The sequence below is a fragment of the Ascaphus truei genome, chromosome 2 (genome assembly GCF_040206685.1).
Source record: "Ascaphus truei isolate aAscTru1 chromosome 2, aAscTru1.hap1, whole genome shotgun sequence".
NCBI lineage: Eukaryota > Metazoa > Chordata > Amphibia > Anura > Ascaphidae > Ascaphus > Ascaphus truei.
In genome coordinates, this window is record NC_134484.1 from 489,125,876 (window position 1) to 489,140,621 (window position 14,746).

Sequence of the window (14,746 nt, forward strand, 5' to 3'; positions counted from 1 at the left end):
GCAAGATGTCAGAAAGTCAGACAAACTATTCATCATTCCAGAGGGAACAAAGAAAGGTCAAGCAGCATCAAAGACAACAATTTCCCAGTGGATCGTGTCTTGTATTAAAAGGCTTATGAAAGCAAAGGACAAGATAAACCTTTGAACATTAAAGCTCATTCTACAAGGGCCATGTCTACTTCATGGGCATTTAAAGCCCAGGATACACCAGGACAGATTTGCATAGCGGCAGTCTGGCCCTCATTTAATACATTCTTGAAATACTACAGACTAGACGTACAATCATCAGCTGACGCAAGCTTTGGGCGTAGAGTGTTAGAAACTGTAGTAAAATAAAGTGTAAAGTGTATTAATAAAGGTTAAACTGATAAGGCATTAAACTGGTGTTGTCTATTCTGATGTATCCCTCCCTAAAATTTGCACTGCTTGGGTATGTCCCAATGGTGCCCACTGCCAGGGTGATCAGGAAAGGAGAAAATTTAAACAACTTACCGTAATTTTCTTTTCCTGGAACCATGGCAGTGGGCACATAGTTACTCTCCCTATGTATGTCTAATGCCTATCAGTTATATATTTTCAGCTATGGAAGAATCGTAAGACTAAGGTGCAGGTAGAGGGAGGGGCCTTATATGGCCTACCTGCAAAAGTCTATTTCCTGTCCTACCTAGAGTGAGAAGGGATTAACCCAATGGTGCCCACTGCCATGGTTCCAGGAAAAGAAAATTACGGTAAGTTGTTTAAATTTTCTCCTTTCTTTTCTGACTAACACACACCCGGTAAAACGAATAACATGGGATAAAAACACAGCAATCACATGAACGAAATACCAGGTCACACAGGTAGCAGCTCGTTCCTCAGGATTTGATCTTCACATGATTCAACAACAACAACACAGGAATGAGGGTTACAGGCATCTTTATAGACAGGGGTCCCTATACTGTACCTAACCTTCGCTCAATTCCATTGGTGGGAGAATATTTTCCTCCTATCAAAACCTGCCAGGTAACGTGGGAAATGGGCATAAGGCCAGCCCAGCTAACTCTTAGGCTGAGGACCCAGTACCTCCGCTGCACGCGCGCCCGCGAGACTGGCGGCGCGTGCAGCCGATTCCCCGGTCTGCAGGAAGCTGCAGACCAAAAGAGGGGGGGGGGGGGGGGAGGGCGTGACGGGGGTGGGACATTGGCACGGCCGTGACGTCACCCGGCATGTTCGCCCTCATTGGCTGAACCGCCGGGGGGCGTGGCTTAGCGCTCCGTTGCGACTCATGATCACAATTCTCTTGCGAGCAGGAGTCACTGTCGGCAGAGCGCAGCGCCCCCCTCTCGCAGCGGTCCCGGTCCCATTGTGCAGCAGCTATTGTCCCTGCAGCGTCCCCAACCGCGGGCGCTGCAGTAGCCAGCGGGGACCTGGCCTTAGCATGCTCAGTGAGCAGCAGGGTAGCACTGCTTAGTAAAAAGGGGCCACTCATTTCTGGGGACACAAATTCTGGGGTTGAAACATATGGCCTGGTTGTAGTATTGTCAGATAGCTGAGGAACTCACACTTCAGCTGTTTTAACAGACCCTGGCTATCTCCAAGACTGCATACTAAATAGGATGGCTCTGTGGCTTTGTCCTTCTTAGGTCTGGCAGCACCCAGCGGGGGGTCCCCTTTGAACCCCAGGCAGAACAAAGCCATCCCTTACCCTCCCCTGAATACATTAGCATATCTGAAGGGAACAGAAAACCAGCTTTGGCTTACATTTATAACATATAGAAAAGCATTGCTTCTTTTAAAACTCTAACTTCTGCCCTTCTAAATATTGTAACAACTATGTGGGTATGCCTGCCGGCTACGTTTAAAAAAAATTAACCCACTAGCATATATACATTTAAAGGGAATGAAACCGTTATTACATACAGATTCTGTTAACCCCTTCCGTCCCAAGATGATTTAGGGGACACACCATTTAAAACGCATGCAATCTGGGACAAATAAAGAAGGTGAAGGGGAATGCAAGCTATTACACACAGTTTACACATTAACCCCTTCAGTTCCAACACGATTTAGGGGCTCGATCGTCACAAGCATACACAGGGAAAAGTGTGAAAAGTATTGATGCAATAGCCCCTCCAGAGGTCAGGGTGAAGAATACACCTGAGTGCAAAAATGGAGGGAAAAAAATGTGTTTAATGTGTCATGTGTCTGACCACACAAAGTGGTGTCCTTTCAGGAATGAGCGTCTGAGTACCCAGTGTCCCCCCGCAGAGCAGTATGAGACGGAGCACAAGAAGGTCCAGAAACTGAAGCAAGAGCTAGAGGAGCAGAGACGCTGCTCCATTCCCAACCGTCAGGATGACCAAGAGAAAGAAACCTGGGAAGGCAAGCTGATGGGACCCTAGCAACGGGATTTGTCGATGCCCTAGATGTAATGAAGGCAGAGTTCCTAAACGTAATGAGGGATGCGTTCATGCACACAGAGACAGCGCCAGGAAGAGATAGAGGCTCTGAGAGCAGAATTGCGATATGTACGCAAGGAACAAGATTCTCTCACAAGTGGACTAAACATATTGAAAAGGGAGAAAAGCATTCAAATTATCCCAAAGCCCTGCAAAGCTCTTATCCAAGGAAGAAGGGAAAGAGAAAATTATCGGAGTATACGCGCCGCAACTGTAATCCTACAGGCTGCCTACAGAGGGATGAAAACTGGTCAGTTTAATCATCTAGTTCTCCCTCACCTGCTATCCTAACTAAGGAACAGGTATTTATGGCAGCTAGATTTGCTGCTTCATTTTCTCTCCTAGAGCCTGGGGGCACACTGCTCCCCTGTATCCAGTTCGGTGAGGACGCCCCCATTATGACTTTCACTGTCCGGAAGAATTGCCTGGACTCTTGGGGCGCTGCCCCCATTTATCAGTTAAGCTATGTCTAAAGACTGGATATTATTGCGTATCTAATTACCCTAAATGAGAGGGTATTGTTTAAGCTGGGGAACCAGGTTAGTTAGGGAAGTGTCCCTTGAATTTGTTTTCCCAAATGCGTTTTATCGCATCTATTGATGGTCAGATACCCATAAGTCTGCATTTCCAACCTTTATACGTGTCCGAGAGCCATATTGCACTTCTAACTCTGCTGCATGTGGCTTGTCCCAGAACACCGAGCAGGCCTGGGAACTTCCTATGAGAGGCAATTAACCATGAATATTCACTAAATGTGACCATGTGTCTTGTAACAAGATAACACCCCTTTGTGCAGAGAAAGGGGAAAAGGTACTCACCAGAGACAGGAAATGCATCTACTTCACTCTTTATTGGGGTCAGATGTTCCTCAGCGTTCAGTTCTTCCTTCTCTGACTTAATCTCTAAACTCTCCAGCACAATCACTGGGAAACCTGGCAATAAGAAAAGGGAAACCCATCATGTAAAGCTGGGAGTGGGGGCGCTTCTTGTGATATCAGTATACAGAAATACACCATACTGATTCCTATGGGGGAGGGGTGAAGTGATTGATTTTACTTAATTATTAACCCTTTGAGTGCTGAAGAAGTTTTTACCCCCCGAGTGCTGAAAACATTTGAGCTACCAATGTTCAAACCTCAATAACAATAATATTCCCAATATAACCTTAGATAAATCATTTTTTTCATTAGGACAGGTATCTTATAATTGTATGCATGCTTTAATATTATTTCCCAAAATATTGTACACATTTCAGTCCATGTTTTAAACATACTGAATAAAGACAAGTGAGGATGTAAGGGTACTTACCACAAACAGGAAATGCATCTATTTCTTCCTTTATTGGGGTCAGATGTTCCTCTGTGTTCGGCTCTTCTTTCTCTGACTTAATCTCTAACCTCTCCGGTACAACCACTGGGAAACCTGGCAATAAGAAAAGGAAAATCCATCAGGTAAAGCTGGGAGTGGGGGTGCTTCTTGTGCTTTCACCTCCTCTGATATTTATTTATTAAATGTTTTACCAGGAAGTAATACATTGAGAGTTACTGCTCGTTTTCAAGAATGTCCTGGGCACAGAGTTAAGATGACAAATGAGAGCATTGAGAAAAATGGACATTAAAAGGGGGTCTGACTCAAACAGCACTGAGATCTAAGCAGCCATTTTGTTTGACTATTATTGTCAGAGGTGTTGTCTTGTCTGCTATAAGTCTCGTCTGTCATTAATTTTGTAAGATGTTTTCTGTGGAATATGTGTGTTTGAACTGAATGTCTGAAGCAGACGCTCTCAGCAGATATTCTTGAATGCATAGCTGCAAAAGATAAGTGATGGGGATCAAAGAATAGTCTAAGAAAGAAAAAGGGAGTAGGCCTGAAAATAATGAGGGACCTCGTTATAGTTAGCGGGAATCGGAGATAAGCAAAACTTCACAAAGTGTAAATAAAGATATTAGGTAAGAGAAACAGCTAAGACAGCAATTACCATAATTAACCCGTTTGAAATAAATGTATAAACTATGAACCCCCAGATATGTAGAATCTGGTATAATGAGTTTAGCTGATTAACACATTCATTTTGTTTTTTATTATACAATTATGTCATTTTTAGTGACGCACAAGTCACCCCATAAGAGGGGTGTGCATTTTAGGTTTTAGGGTATAAATATATTGTATACCGTATTGCCTTTCGGAGAGCTTTCGCTTTGAAAGAACTGTGAGAGTCTCCGGTAGATTGTTCCATTTTTGGGGGCACAGTAAAAGAAGGAGCAACCGGATACTTTTTTGAGCTTGGGGACCATGAACAGTCTTTTGGACCAATCTAGTTCTTTGAGCATTTCGCAGTGATGTGTGTTGTAGTTGCATTGGAGAACAAAACGAGAAATTGAATTGTAGAAGGTGTCAAGTTTGCTAAGTTGGGTTTGGGGTGCCGAGCCATATACTAATGTCTCCATAGTCGATAATTGGCATTAGCATCTGCTGTGCGATACGCTTTCTGACCAGCAGACTTAGGGAGGATTTGTTCATGTAAAGTACACCTAGTTAGATTTTGGATGCCAGGGTATCAATGTGCATCCCAAATGTTAAGTGGGAGTCAAACCATATGCCCAGGTATTTAAAACCAGTAACAGGAGTTAGGGTGGTGTTAGTGTTGAATCTGATCTGGAGCTCAGTCACTGGAAGCTTTAAAAATGTAGTCTTGGTCCCAAATACCATTGTTATAGTCTGGTCAGTGTTTAAAAACAGTTTGTTTTGGGAAATCCAGTTTTCGAGTCTAAAAAGTCAGACTGATGTGTTGAAGGTCGGAGAAGCTATGGCTGTGTGCATATAGGATTGTGTCATACATGTGTATTGAAGCTTACTTACAAGCTGTAGGAAGATCATTGATGAACACTGAGAAGAGTAGGGGCCCCATAACAGAGCCTTGCGGGACACCACCAGGTGATATCCAGGGGATTGGAGTTAGAGCCTGAGATGGACACATGTTGGGATGTACCTGATAGGTAGGACTGAAACCAGTTTAAAGCTTGCTTCCCTATTCCAGAGCTCTGGAGTTTGTTAAGCAGAATAGCATGATCAACAGTATCAAAAGCCTTTGCAAAATCTAGGAATACTGCACCAGTGAGTTGTCCCCGTTCCATTCCACACTGGATTTCATTGCAAACTTTTAGCAGGGTAGTTACGGTGGAGTGTTTGCGGTGAAAGCCAGATTGGAATTGGCTAGGGAAATTTGTCTTGGTATAGTAATCGGGAGTGGACACATTTTTCCATGACTTTGAATAGAATTGGGAGAAGGGAGATTGGCCTGTAGTTTGAGACAGTGTTGTTGTCCCCACTTTTGAAGATTGGGACAACTCTGGCAGTTTTCCAGGTCTTAGGGATATGGCCTGCAGATAGGATAGAGTTGACTATGGAAGCAATTGGTTTGGCAATGGCTGGGGCACCAAGTCGTAGGAACCTAGATTGTAGTAAGTCAGGTCCACATTGGCTGCTTCGTTTTAAATTTGAGGAGCGCTTGTGTAATCTCCTTTTCAGATACTGGGCCAAATTGAAAATTTTGGCCAGTGTTGGGAGGGGGTGGGGCATTATGGGTACTCCCAGGATGCAGCCCATAGTCAAAGTGGCCCTTTATAAGTGGCATGACTACTGAACAACTCAAGTTTAAAAGGAAGGAACTCTTATCCTAATGGATCTTATCCTTCTTCTCTCCTCAGGTAAAAAACCATCTCTAAATCCTCATTGAAGCCTTTGCTGTGTGTATTATATATATGCAAGTGATCTAATGCTAGGTAAAAACCATCTCTAAATCCTCATTGAAGCCTTTGCTGTGTGTATTATATATATGCAAGTGATCTAATGCTAGGTAAAAACCATCTCTAAATCCTCATTGAAGCCTTTGCTGTGTGTATTATATATATGCAAGTGATCCAATGCTAGGTAAAAACCATATTTGAATGCTGTTTTCTGTCTATCCCTAATCAAATTAAGTGTTGTCACCTAGGCAGGGAACACCCTGTGTAGAAAACCATCTGTTTGAATGTGCCTCAGATGTGCTAATTAAGCAGACAGAACCACACTGTCAGGTGACTTTTTAGGCCTATATAAACCCAGTCAGAATAGCTAGTCTGCCTGCAGCCCATATTCAAAGTGGCCCATTATAAGTGGCATGACTACTGAATAACTCAAGTTTAAAAGGAAGGTCAAAAGAAGTGAGGAAGAAGTGGACACCCCAACAGGCCCTGATTCCTGCATTTGAACAACGCTGGAAAGGAGGATATCATCTATACCAGATTGCATCATTACTGCTGTGATGCTGCCTTTACCATTTATATTTGCTGTGACTTCACTTCTTCTCAAATTATGCACTTATTTTTACCAGCATCAGTATGTCTCTAACTCCATTCATATATCTCCATCTCTCCTTCCTTCACCACTTCACTGTTCACATGAACTCCTTTCTTACCTGCGTCCTCTGACACCACACAGCTATATCCCCTGCACTAAAAAACACCCCTACAAATCATCCTCACACATCCTCTTTCTATCCATGCTTCGCCTCCTTGCTTCTGGGGATATCTCTCCCAATCCTGGTCCGTCTTATTCCTACATGCGCTCGTCCTCGCCTGCCAATTGCTACCTCTACTCCTTCTGGTGTCAACCCCTCCAACCTCATACCCATCCCCTGCCACCCTCCCTCCTCTCTCCCTCCTCTCTCCCTTTCTTTTTTCTCTCTCACACTCTGCTCCTATTTGCTATAACTGAGACCTGGCTCACTCAGTCTGACTCTGCTCTGGAAGCTGCCCTCACCTATGGTGGCCTTTCCTTCTCCCACACTCCGCGCACTGATGGCAGGGGTGGAGGCGTGGGGCTCCTGCTCTCCTCTCTCTGTCGTTACCAAACCCTTCCTATTCCTCCCTCTCTTGCTTTTCCCTCCTTTGAGGCTCACACTGTCCAGATTTTCTCTCCTCTCCCTGTCCATGTGGCGGTCATCTATCGCCCACCTACATCTACTCATCCCCCTTCTGCCTTTCTCTCTCACTTTGAATCCTGGCTTTCTTTCTCCCTCTCCTCAGACTCCCCTGTTCTTCTCCTTGGGGACTTCAATTGCCACATTGATGACCCCTCTCTCCCTTGGGCTTCCCGCTTTCTTTCTCTAACCTCTTCTTTTGGCCTTCAACAGTGGACTGCAGCCAGCACCCACAAGGATGGCCACTACTTAGACCTGGTTTTCACTAAGAACTTCTCTCTCTCCGATTTCTCCATTTCCTCTCTCTGACCATCATCTCATCTCATTCTCTCTATCTCGCTTCTCCCCTTCTCCACCTACACCCCGGTTCTGCAGAAACCTGCGCTCTATTCACTTATCTGACTTTGAGTCCACTTTACGCTCCTCCCTCTCCTCTCTCAGCTCTGCTACAGACCCCGACAATCTGGTCAGGAACTACAACTCTGTCTTGTCCTCGTCTCTTGCCCCGCTTTCTCTCTGCCGCACTCGCCCTTCTAACCCTAGACCCTGGCTAAATTCCCACACACACATGCTGCATTCCTCCACTCGTACCTCTGAACGCCTCTGGAGGAAGTCTCACACTCTCGCAGACTTCCTTCACTACAAATTTATGCTATCCTGTTTCAACTCTCCTCTCTCACAAGCTAAACAAGCCTACTTTTCTGCACTAATCAACATGCACAAGTCTAACCCACACCGACTGTTCTCTGTCTTTGATACTCTACTCAAACCACCCTCAGCTGCCTCTCCTTCCTCCATCTCCGCTCAGGACTTTGCTGACTATTTTAAGGAAAAGGTGGAATCCATACGGCAGAACATCCCCTCTGTTTCTTCCTCCCATCCTACACCTCTTCCTAACTCGCCTCCTGCCTTCCTTGACTCTTTTTCCACTGTCTCAGAGGAGGATGTGTCGCTGTTGATCGCCTCTTCTCCCTCTACCACTTGCCCTCTTGACCCCATTCCCTCCCATCTCCTAAAACCTCTTGCTCCTACTATAATCCCTACGCTCATACACATTTTTAACTCCTCCCTCTGCTCTGGAACCTTTCCATCCTCCTTCAAACATGCAACAGTCATACCATTACTCAAAAACAGCAAGCTTGACCCTACTTGTCTTTCTAACTATTGACCTGTCTCCCTCCTGCCTTTTGCCTCTAAACTCCTTGAACGTCTTGTATTCTCTCGCTTGCTCCATTTTCTCAACACCTATTCTCTCCTAGACCCTCTACAATCTGGCTTCAGCACTGCTCACTCCACGGAAACAGCCCTCATTAAAATAACTGACGACCTCCATGCTGCCAAAGACAGAGGTCATTACACTCTGCTCATATTACTCGACCTTTCTGCAGCATTTGACACCGTGGACCACCCTCTTCTCCTTCACATTCTCCATACTCTTGGTATTCGGAACAAAGCTCTATCCTGGATCTCATCCTACCTCTCCCATCGTACTTTCAGTGTCTCTTCTGCCAACACCTCCTCCTCCTCTATTGATCTCTCTGTGGGGGTACCCCAGGGCTCTGTCCTGGGACCTCTTCTCTCTGTACACACTCTCTCTAGGTGACCTAATAACATCTTTTGGGTTTAAATATCACCTCTATGCTGACGACACACAAATATACTTTTCAACACCCGACCTTACACCTGCTGTACAAACCAAAGTTTCTGAATGTCTCTCTGCTATATCATCCTGGATGGCCCTTCGCCGCCTTAAACTCAACATGGCTAAAACAGAGCTCCTCATACTTCCCCCCAAACCTGGCCCTACTACCTCCTTCCACATTACTGTTGGAACTACGATCATTCACCCAGTAGCCCAAGCACGCTGCCTACGGGTCACACTCGACTCCTCTCTCACATTCGCCCCTCACATTCAAAACATTTCTAAAACTTGTCGCTTTTTCCTCCGCAATATAACAAAGATACGCCCTTTCCTCTGTTGCTCGACTGCTAAAACTCTGACTCAGGCCCTCATTCTCTCCCGTCTTGATTACTGTAACCTCCTGCTGTCCGGCCTTCCTGCCTCTCACACTCTTCTGCCCCTCCTTACATCTCAGCCCTAATTTCTCGCTATGCACCATCCCGACTCTTGCGTTCTGCTCAAGGATGTCTTCTTTCTACCCCCTTTGTATCTAAAGCCCTCTCCCGCCTTAAACCTTTTTCACTGACTGCTCCACACCTCTGTTATGCCCTTCCCCTCAGTACCCGACTAGCACCCTCTCTATCCACCTTTAAGACCCAACTTAAGACACACTTGCTTAAAGAAGCATATGAATAGCACTGTGGATATTCTGAACACATGATACATAAAGCTTGCCCCCCTGCAGACGCACTTACCAGAACTCCCTCCTACTGTCTCTGTACGTTCTCCCTACCTACCAATTAGACTGGAAGATCCTCGGGGCAGGGACTCCTCTTCCTTAATGTTACGTTTATGTCTAAAGCACTTATTCCCATGATCTGTTATTTATATTATCTGTTATTTATTTGATTACCACATGTATTACTACTGTGAAGCGCTATGTACATTAATGGCGCTATATAAATAAAGACATACAATGAGATTCAGGTTTGTGGTTTGGGTTGCGTTTCACTAGTAAGTTAGTAGCACACCCCACAAAGTAATCATTGAATGCATTTGCAATGACAGTGGGGTGTGTAAGAGTAATATACCCCTTAGTGATATTACTTGGTTGTTGATGGTTAGAAGGCTGGAATATATTGTTGATAACCATCCAGAAGTTAGCTGGGTTTGATGCATTCTGGAGAAGATTGTCAGACTAATATTGTGCTTTTGCATGCCTTGTGCACATGTTCCGCAGCCATCTGTAGTGATTGAAATCCTTGGTAGTGCCAGTTACTTTGTAGCTTTTCCACAAGGCATCCCTGAACTGGTAGAGTGCTATAAGGTCAGTTGTAACCCATGGAAGGTGGGCCCCCGTACCCTTATTCAGCGTTGTGGAGCATGGGTATCACAGAGTTTTAAGAACTCGGATTGGAAATAGTTGAGCGCAGAAACAGGGTCGGGAGTTAAATCAATTCTGTGCCAAGGGCAGTTGGTAAGGTAAGCCAGAAACTGTTGTGGGTTAAAGTTTCAAAATGTTCTAGTGAGGAGAACTTTGGGCTTGATTGGGACGGTTTAATTTTACTTAAACAGTACACTATTGCATGCTCACTGAAAATATCAGGAAGGATGCCAGAGGATTGGATTCTGCTGGGATTTGAGGAGAGAATCCAGACTAGCAAGGAATGGTTGTGCGATTCCAGGTTTGTCCGTGTGGGTTGGGAGATGAGTTGCATTAGGTTAAGTGACTTGATTTGTATCTGGATTTTGTGGTTTTTAGGGTCAAGCCAATTGAAGTTGAAATCACCAAGAACTACAGTAGCAGCTCACTCTTCTCATTCAGAGAGGAAATGGAGCCAAGAAACTGGGTGATATCAGTCAGGGATTGTAGAGGGGCTTTAGGGGGGCGGTAGATGCCAGCAAGCCAAATGGGCTTAGAAAAGGGAAGGCAGATTCTGCCAACTAGGATTTCAAAAGAGGGTGGGCTTGGGGGGCAATTTAACAGTGTAATTTGTAAGGTGTCTCCAATATAAAATAACACCCCTCCTCCTCTCTCTGATCTATCTCTCCTAGAAATGGAGTATCCCTGAATGGCAATATTTGCATCGGGAGTTTTAGGGATTAGCCTTGTTTCTGTGAGAATGATGGCTTTGGGTTTACACATAAAGCACCATGCTCTTAGTTCATCCAGTTTGGGCAGCAGGCTCCGGATATTTATATTGGTATAATATAATACCTCTTGTAAAGAAATGTATTACTAGCCCTTCTGGCAGAAAATGACAGAGGTGAAGATATATTATCTTCTTACCTGGCTGGTGGTTCTATAAGAAATTAAAACCAGAGACAGAACATGAAACACATACAGAGCTCAGTGCTACATCCAAAGACACTAATACACGGTACAGTGCCTAAATATATAGAGATAGAGATATCTTTTGAATAAAATGGACTTTTAGTTTAACTCTTTGGCCAAAGTGTTGTAAACCCTTGAGCCCCTCCGAGGCAGACCACGTCTCAAGGGTCCTAACTCTAAAATAGATTCTTAATAACCTATACCAGGCCTGCACAACTCGTAAAGCGAGAAGGGCCGAACTGCTCCAAGGAAAAAAAATTTGGGCCGCACGGGTAAAATCATCATCATCATCATCTCTCCTCATCATCATCCTCGTATATCTCCCCCAGCACCCCTCATCATCATCCTCATACCTCCCCCAGAACCCCTCATCATCATCCTCATACCTCCCCCAGAACCCCTCACTATCAACCTTTGCGATACTCCCCATCTATCTCTCATACCCCCATCTCTCCCCCTCTCCCACGCACATAATACCCCCCTGCACACCACACACATCCCACCCCCCCTGCACCTCACATCACTCTCCCCCCCTGCACCTCACATCACTCTCCCCCCCTGCACCTCACATCACTCTCCCCCCCTGCACCTCACATCACTCTCTCCCCCTGCACCTCACATCACTTTCCCCCCCCGCACCTCACATCACTCTCCCCCCCTGCACCTCACATCATTCTCCCCTCCCCTGCACCTCACATCACTCTCCCCCCCCCTGCACCTCACATCACTCTCCCCCCCCCTGCACCTCACATCACTCTCTCCCCCTGCACCTCACCTCAATGCACCTCACCTCACCTCACCCCCCTGCACCGTCCCACGTTGCGAGCGGGTGGGGGGGGGGGTGGAGGGAGCAGGGAGGGGGAGCGGGCCCAGCGCATGCGTGGCGGGGCCGCGGAAAATCACTGTCATTTTTTTATTTTTTAAAGTTTTTTTTTATTTTTAATTTTTTTAAATCTCATCGCGGGCCGCACAGAGAGGCCAGGCGGGCCGCATGCGGCCCGCGGGCCGTATGTTGTGCAGGCATGACCTATACATTACCAGGAAGAATGATTTATAATAAATCTGTCAAAAATGTATGTTTTGCGGTTCTATAAGAAAACAAGATTAGTTTGGGTGTTTCACTCACATAACTGCAAAATAACCAGATATTCCCCCCTTGCATATTCCAAAGACACTAAAATATCTCCTCTACTCACTTAACAAGCGTGGATCCATGCTGGCAGTGTTCCTCCTGGAGGTGCTGGCAGTGGGCAGTGGTCCTCCTGGAGGTGCTGGCAGTGGTCCTCCTGGAGGTGCTGGCAGTGGTCCTCCTGGAGGTGCTGGCAGTGGGCAGTGGTCCTCCTGGAGGTGCTGGCAGTGGTCCTCCTGGAGATGCTGGCAGTGGTCCTCCTGGAGGTGCTGGCAGTGGTCCTCCTGGAGGTGCTGGCAGTGGTCCTCCTTGAGATGCCGGTAGTGGGCAGTGCTGCTCTGGAGGTGCTGACCGGAAGTTACTTAATCTATATTTGTTGGATTTTAGAATGTGCCTGTATATAAAACAGAATTGTAATGATCATTTTGTTTGGACAAATATACAGCATTTAGTATCAGCTCTTTCAAACGTAAATCATTAACCCCAAAGGAGTCGGAGAAGACAGGGGCACCAAAAAACACATATGGTCCATCCGCAAACAGGCACTTAATTTCAAACACTGCAAAACTTTAATGGCTCAGGATTGTGTCACAACATAACCATCTAGAAAAGTGTAAAGAGAGTTGGAGATTAAGGCTGCTTCCAGGGTGAAAGGAAATGCGGAGCAGTGACATCACGCGCATGTTAAGCAGGAGACAAATCTTGTACTGCTAGAGGAAATTTGCTAGGTGCCAATGGTACGCGGGGGGGGGGGGGGCGTGCCGACGGGAGGGCGGCGTGACGACGCGGGGGGGAGGGGGCGTGCCAATGGGACGACGCGGGGGGCGGCGTGCCAAGGGGCTGCCGGGGGAGAGGGGGGGGGGCAATGGGACGCTGGAGGGGGTGTGCCAATGGGACGCGGCGGGGGGGCGTGCCAATGGGACACGGCAAGGGGGGCGTGCCAATGGGACACGGCAAGGGGGGCGTGCCAATGGGACACGGCGGGGGGGGGGGGCAGGCGTGCCAAAAAAGTGTGTTTGGAGAGGAAAAACAAAAGGGGGGGGTTCAAAAATGGCTGCAATGAAGCAGGGAAACCAATACAGACAGTGACCCACAAGCGGTACTGATTCTGGACGTAAAGACTGCCACACCGCATAGGACTACCAGATGTTATTGGAGTATATGTAAGAAAAGTGTGGAAGAGTTGATATGAAGCTGCGCAGAAGCAGGGAAACGAATACCGAGTGTGACCTATGCGAGGTACTGATTCTGGAAGAAAAGGTGGATGAAAATTTTTAACTGATAGTTTGCTGGAGTCCAGGCTGCACAGTGACAGTGAGACGCAACAGCAAAATGCCAATAGGATGTATGGAGTGCGAGGACCCAGGGCACTCGGAAGAGGCGCATCCATACGTTCCAGTATGAACAGTACCGGCAGTATGAGGAAGATTGTCTACAGCGACAGCGAGCAACGCGTGGTGGGCGAGGAGAAAATACAGACGTTTTGAGCAAAGAAAGTGAGTTCAGTACTGCTCACGCCTCAGAGCTACCAAAACAAAGAAAGAAAAGAGTCAAAAGAAAAGAAGTTCGCAACGGACAGCGGAAGTTACAGAAATGGTTAATGATGAGCCTGCGACATCAGGAACTCGCAATTACGAAGGGAGCCGAGAAGTTCTGCAGCCTCTAGGGACTGGCAAATCCTCCTGGGACTGGCAGAATATCCAGTGGTGAAGGCGTGGATTCAAAAGGAGACGGCTAAGTAAACAGGTGAGAAAACAGGTTGATGATTCAGGTTAAAGATGCATTACGAGGTGCCAAGCATGACTATGATCTCCTCCACGAACAGTTTGTTAAGGAGCAAGAAGCTACGACTGAGCTACAGAGCGGTCTGTCCACAGTGATCGCCAAGTATATACCTTTGGAGAAGACGAAGCGTCACTTGCAGAGCGAGTTCCAAGACATGAGGACTAACCTTGAGCGCTCAAATACAGCTGCTGCCATCAGGGATGAAGAGGCAAAGGTTGAATTGGAAGTCTCACCGCAGCGCTGAATTTATATGATTACGCCCTTGAAGAGGTCGGGCAAGTATAGAGACTGTAAGAGAAGAGAAGAAAAACCTACAAGAGAAGGTTTCAGAGTTGACTAACCAGGTCAGTGAATGAAATGAGAAGCTTCACCAAGCAGAAAAAAAGTGAAGAAACAATTGGCCCTGTAAAAGCTAAAAGTGCAGCAAGCACTGCAGAATACAGAGAGAGTACGGCAAGAAGAACGTGTCTTCTTGGAA

The 14,746-nt window shown here is 46.3% G+C and overlaps 1 protein-coding gene across 1 annotated transcript in view; it reads right to left on the minus strand.

The window, feature by feature from the left end:
• LOC142488439 (uncharacterized) overlaps window positions 1-14,746 on the minus strand; it is a 44,537-nt gene that overhangs the window by 11,666 nt on the left and 18,125 nt on the right. Inside the window, exons 3-5 of the mRNA XM_075588953.1 lie at window positions 12,551-12,877; window positions 3,747-3,860; window positions 3,257-3,370 (exon numbers count right to left, since the gene is read on the minus strand). Of these exons, the coding sequence (XP_075445068.1) occupies window positions 3,257-3,370; window positions 3,747-3,860; window positions 12,551-12,569 (247 nt within the window). The 5' untranslated portion in view covers window positions 12,570-12,877. The remainder of the gene's footprint in view (window positions 1-3,256; window positions 3,371-3,746; window positions 3,861-12,550; window positions 12,878-14,746) is intronic.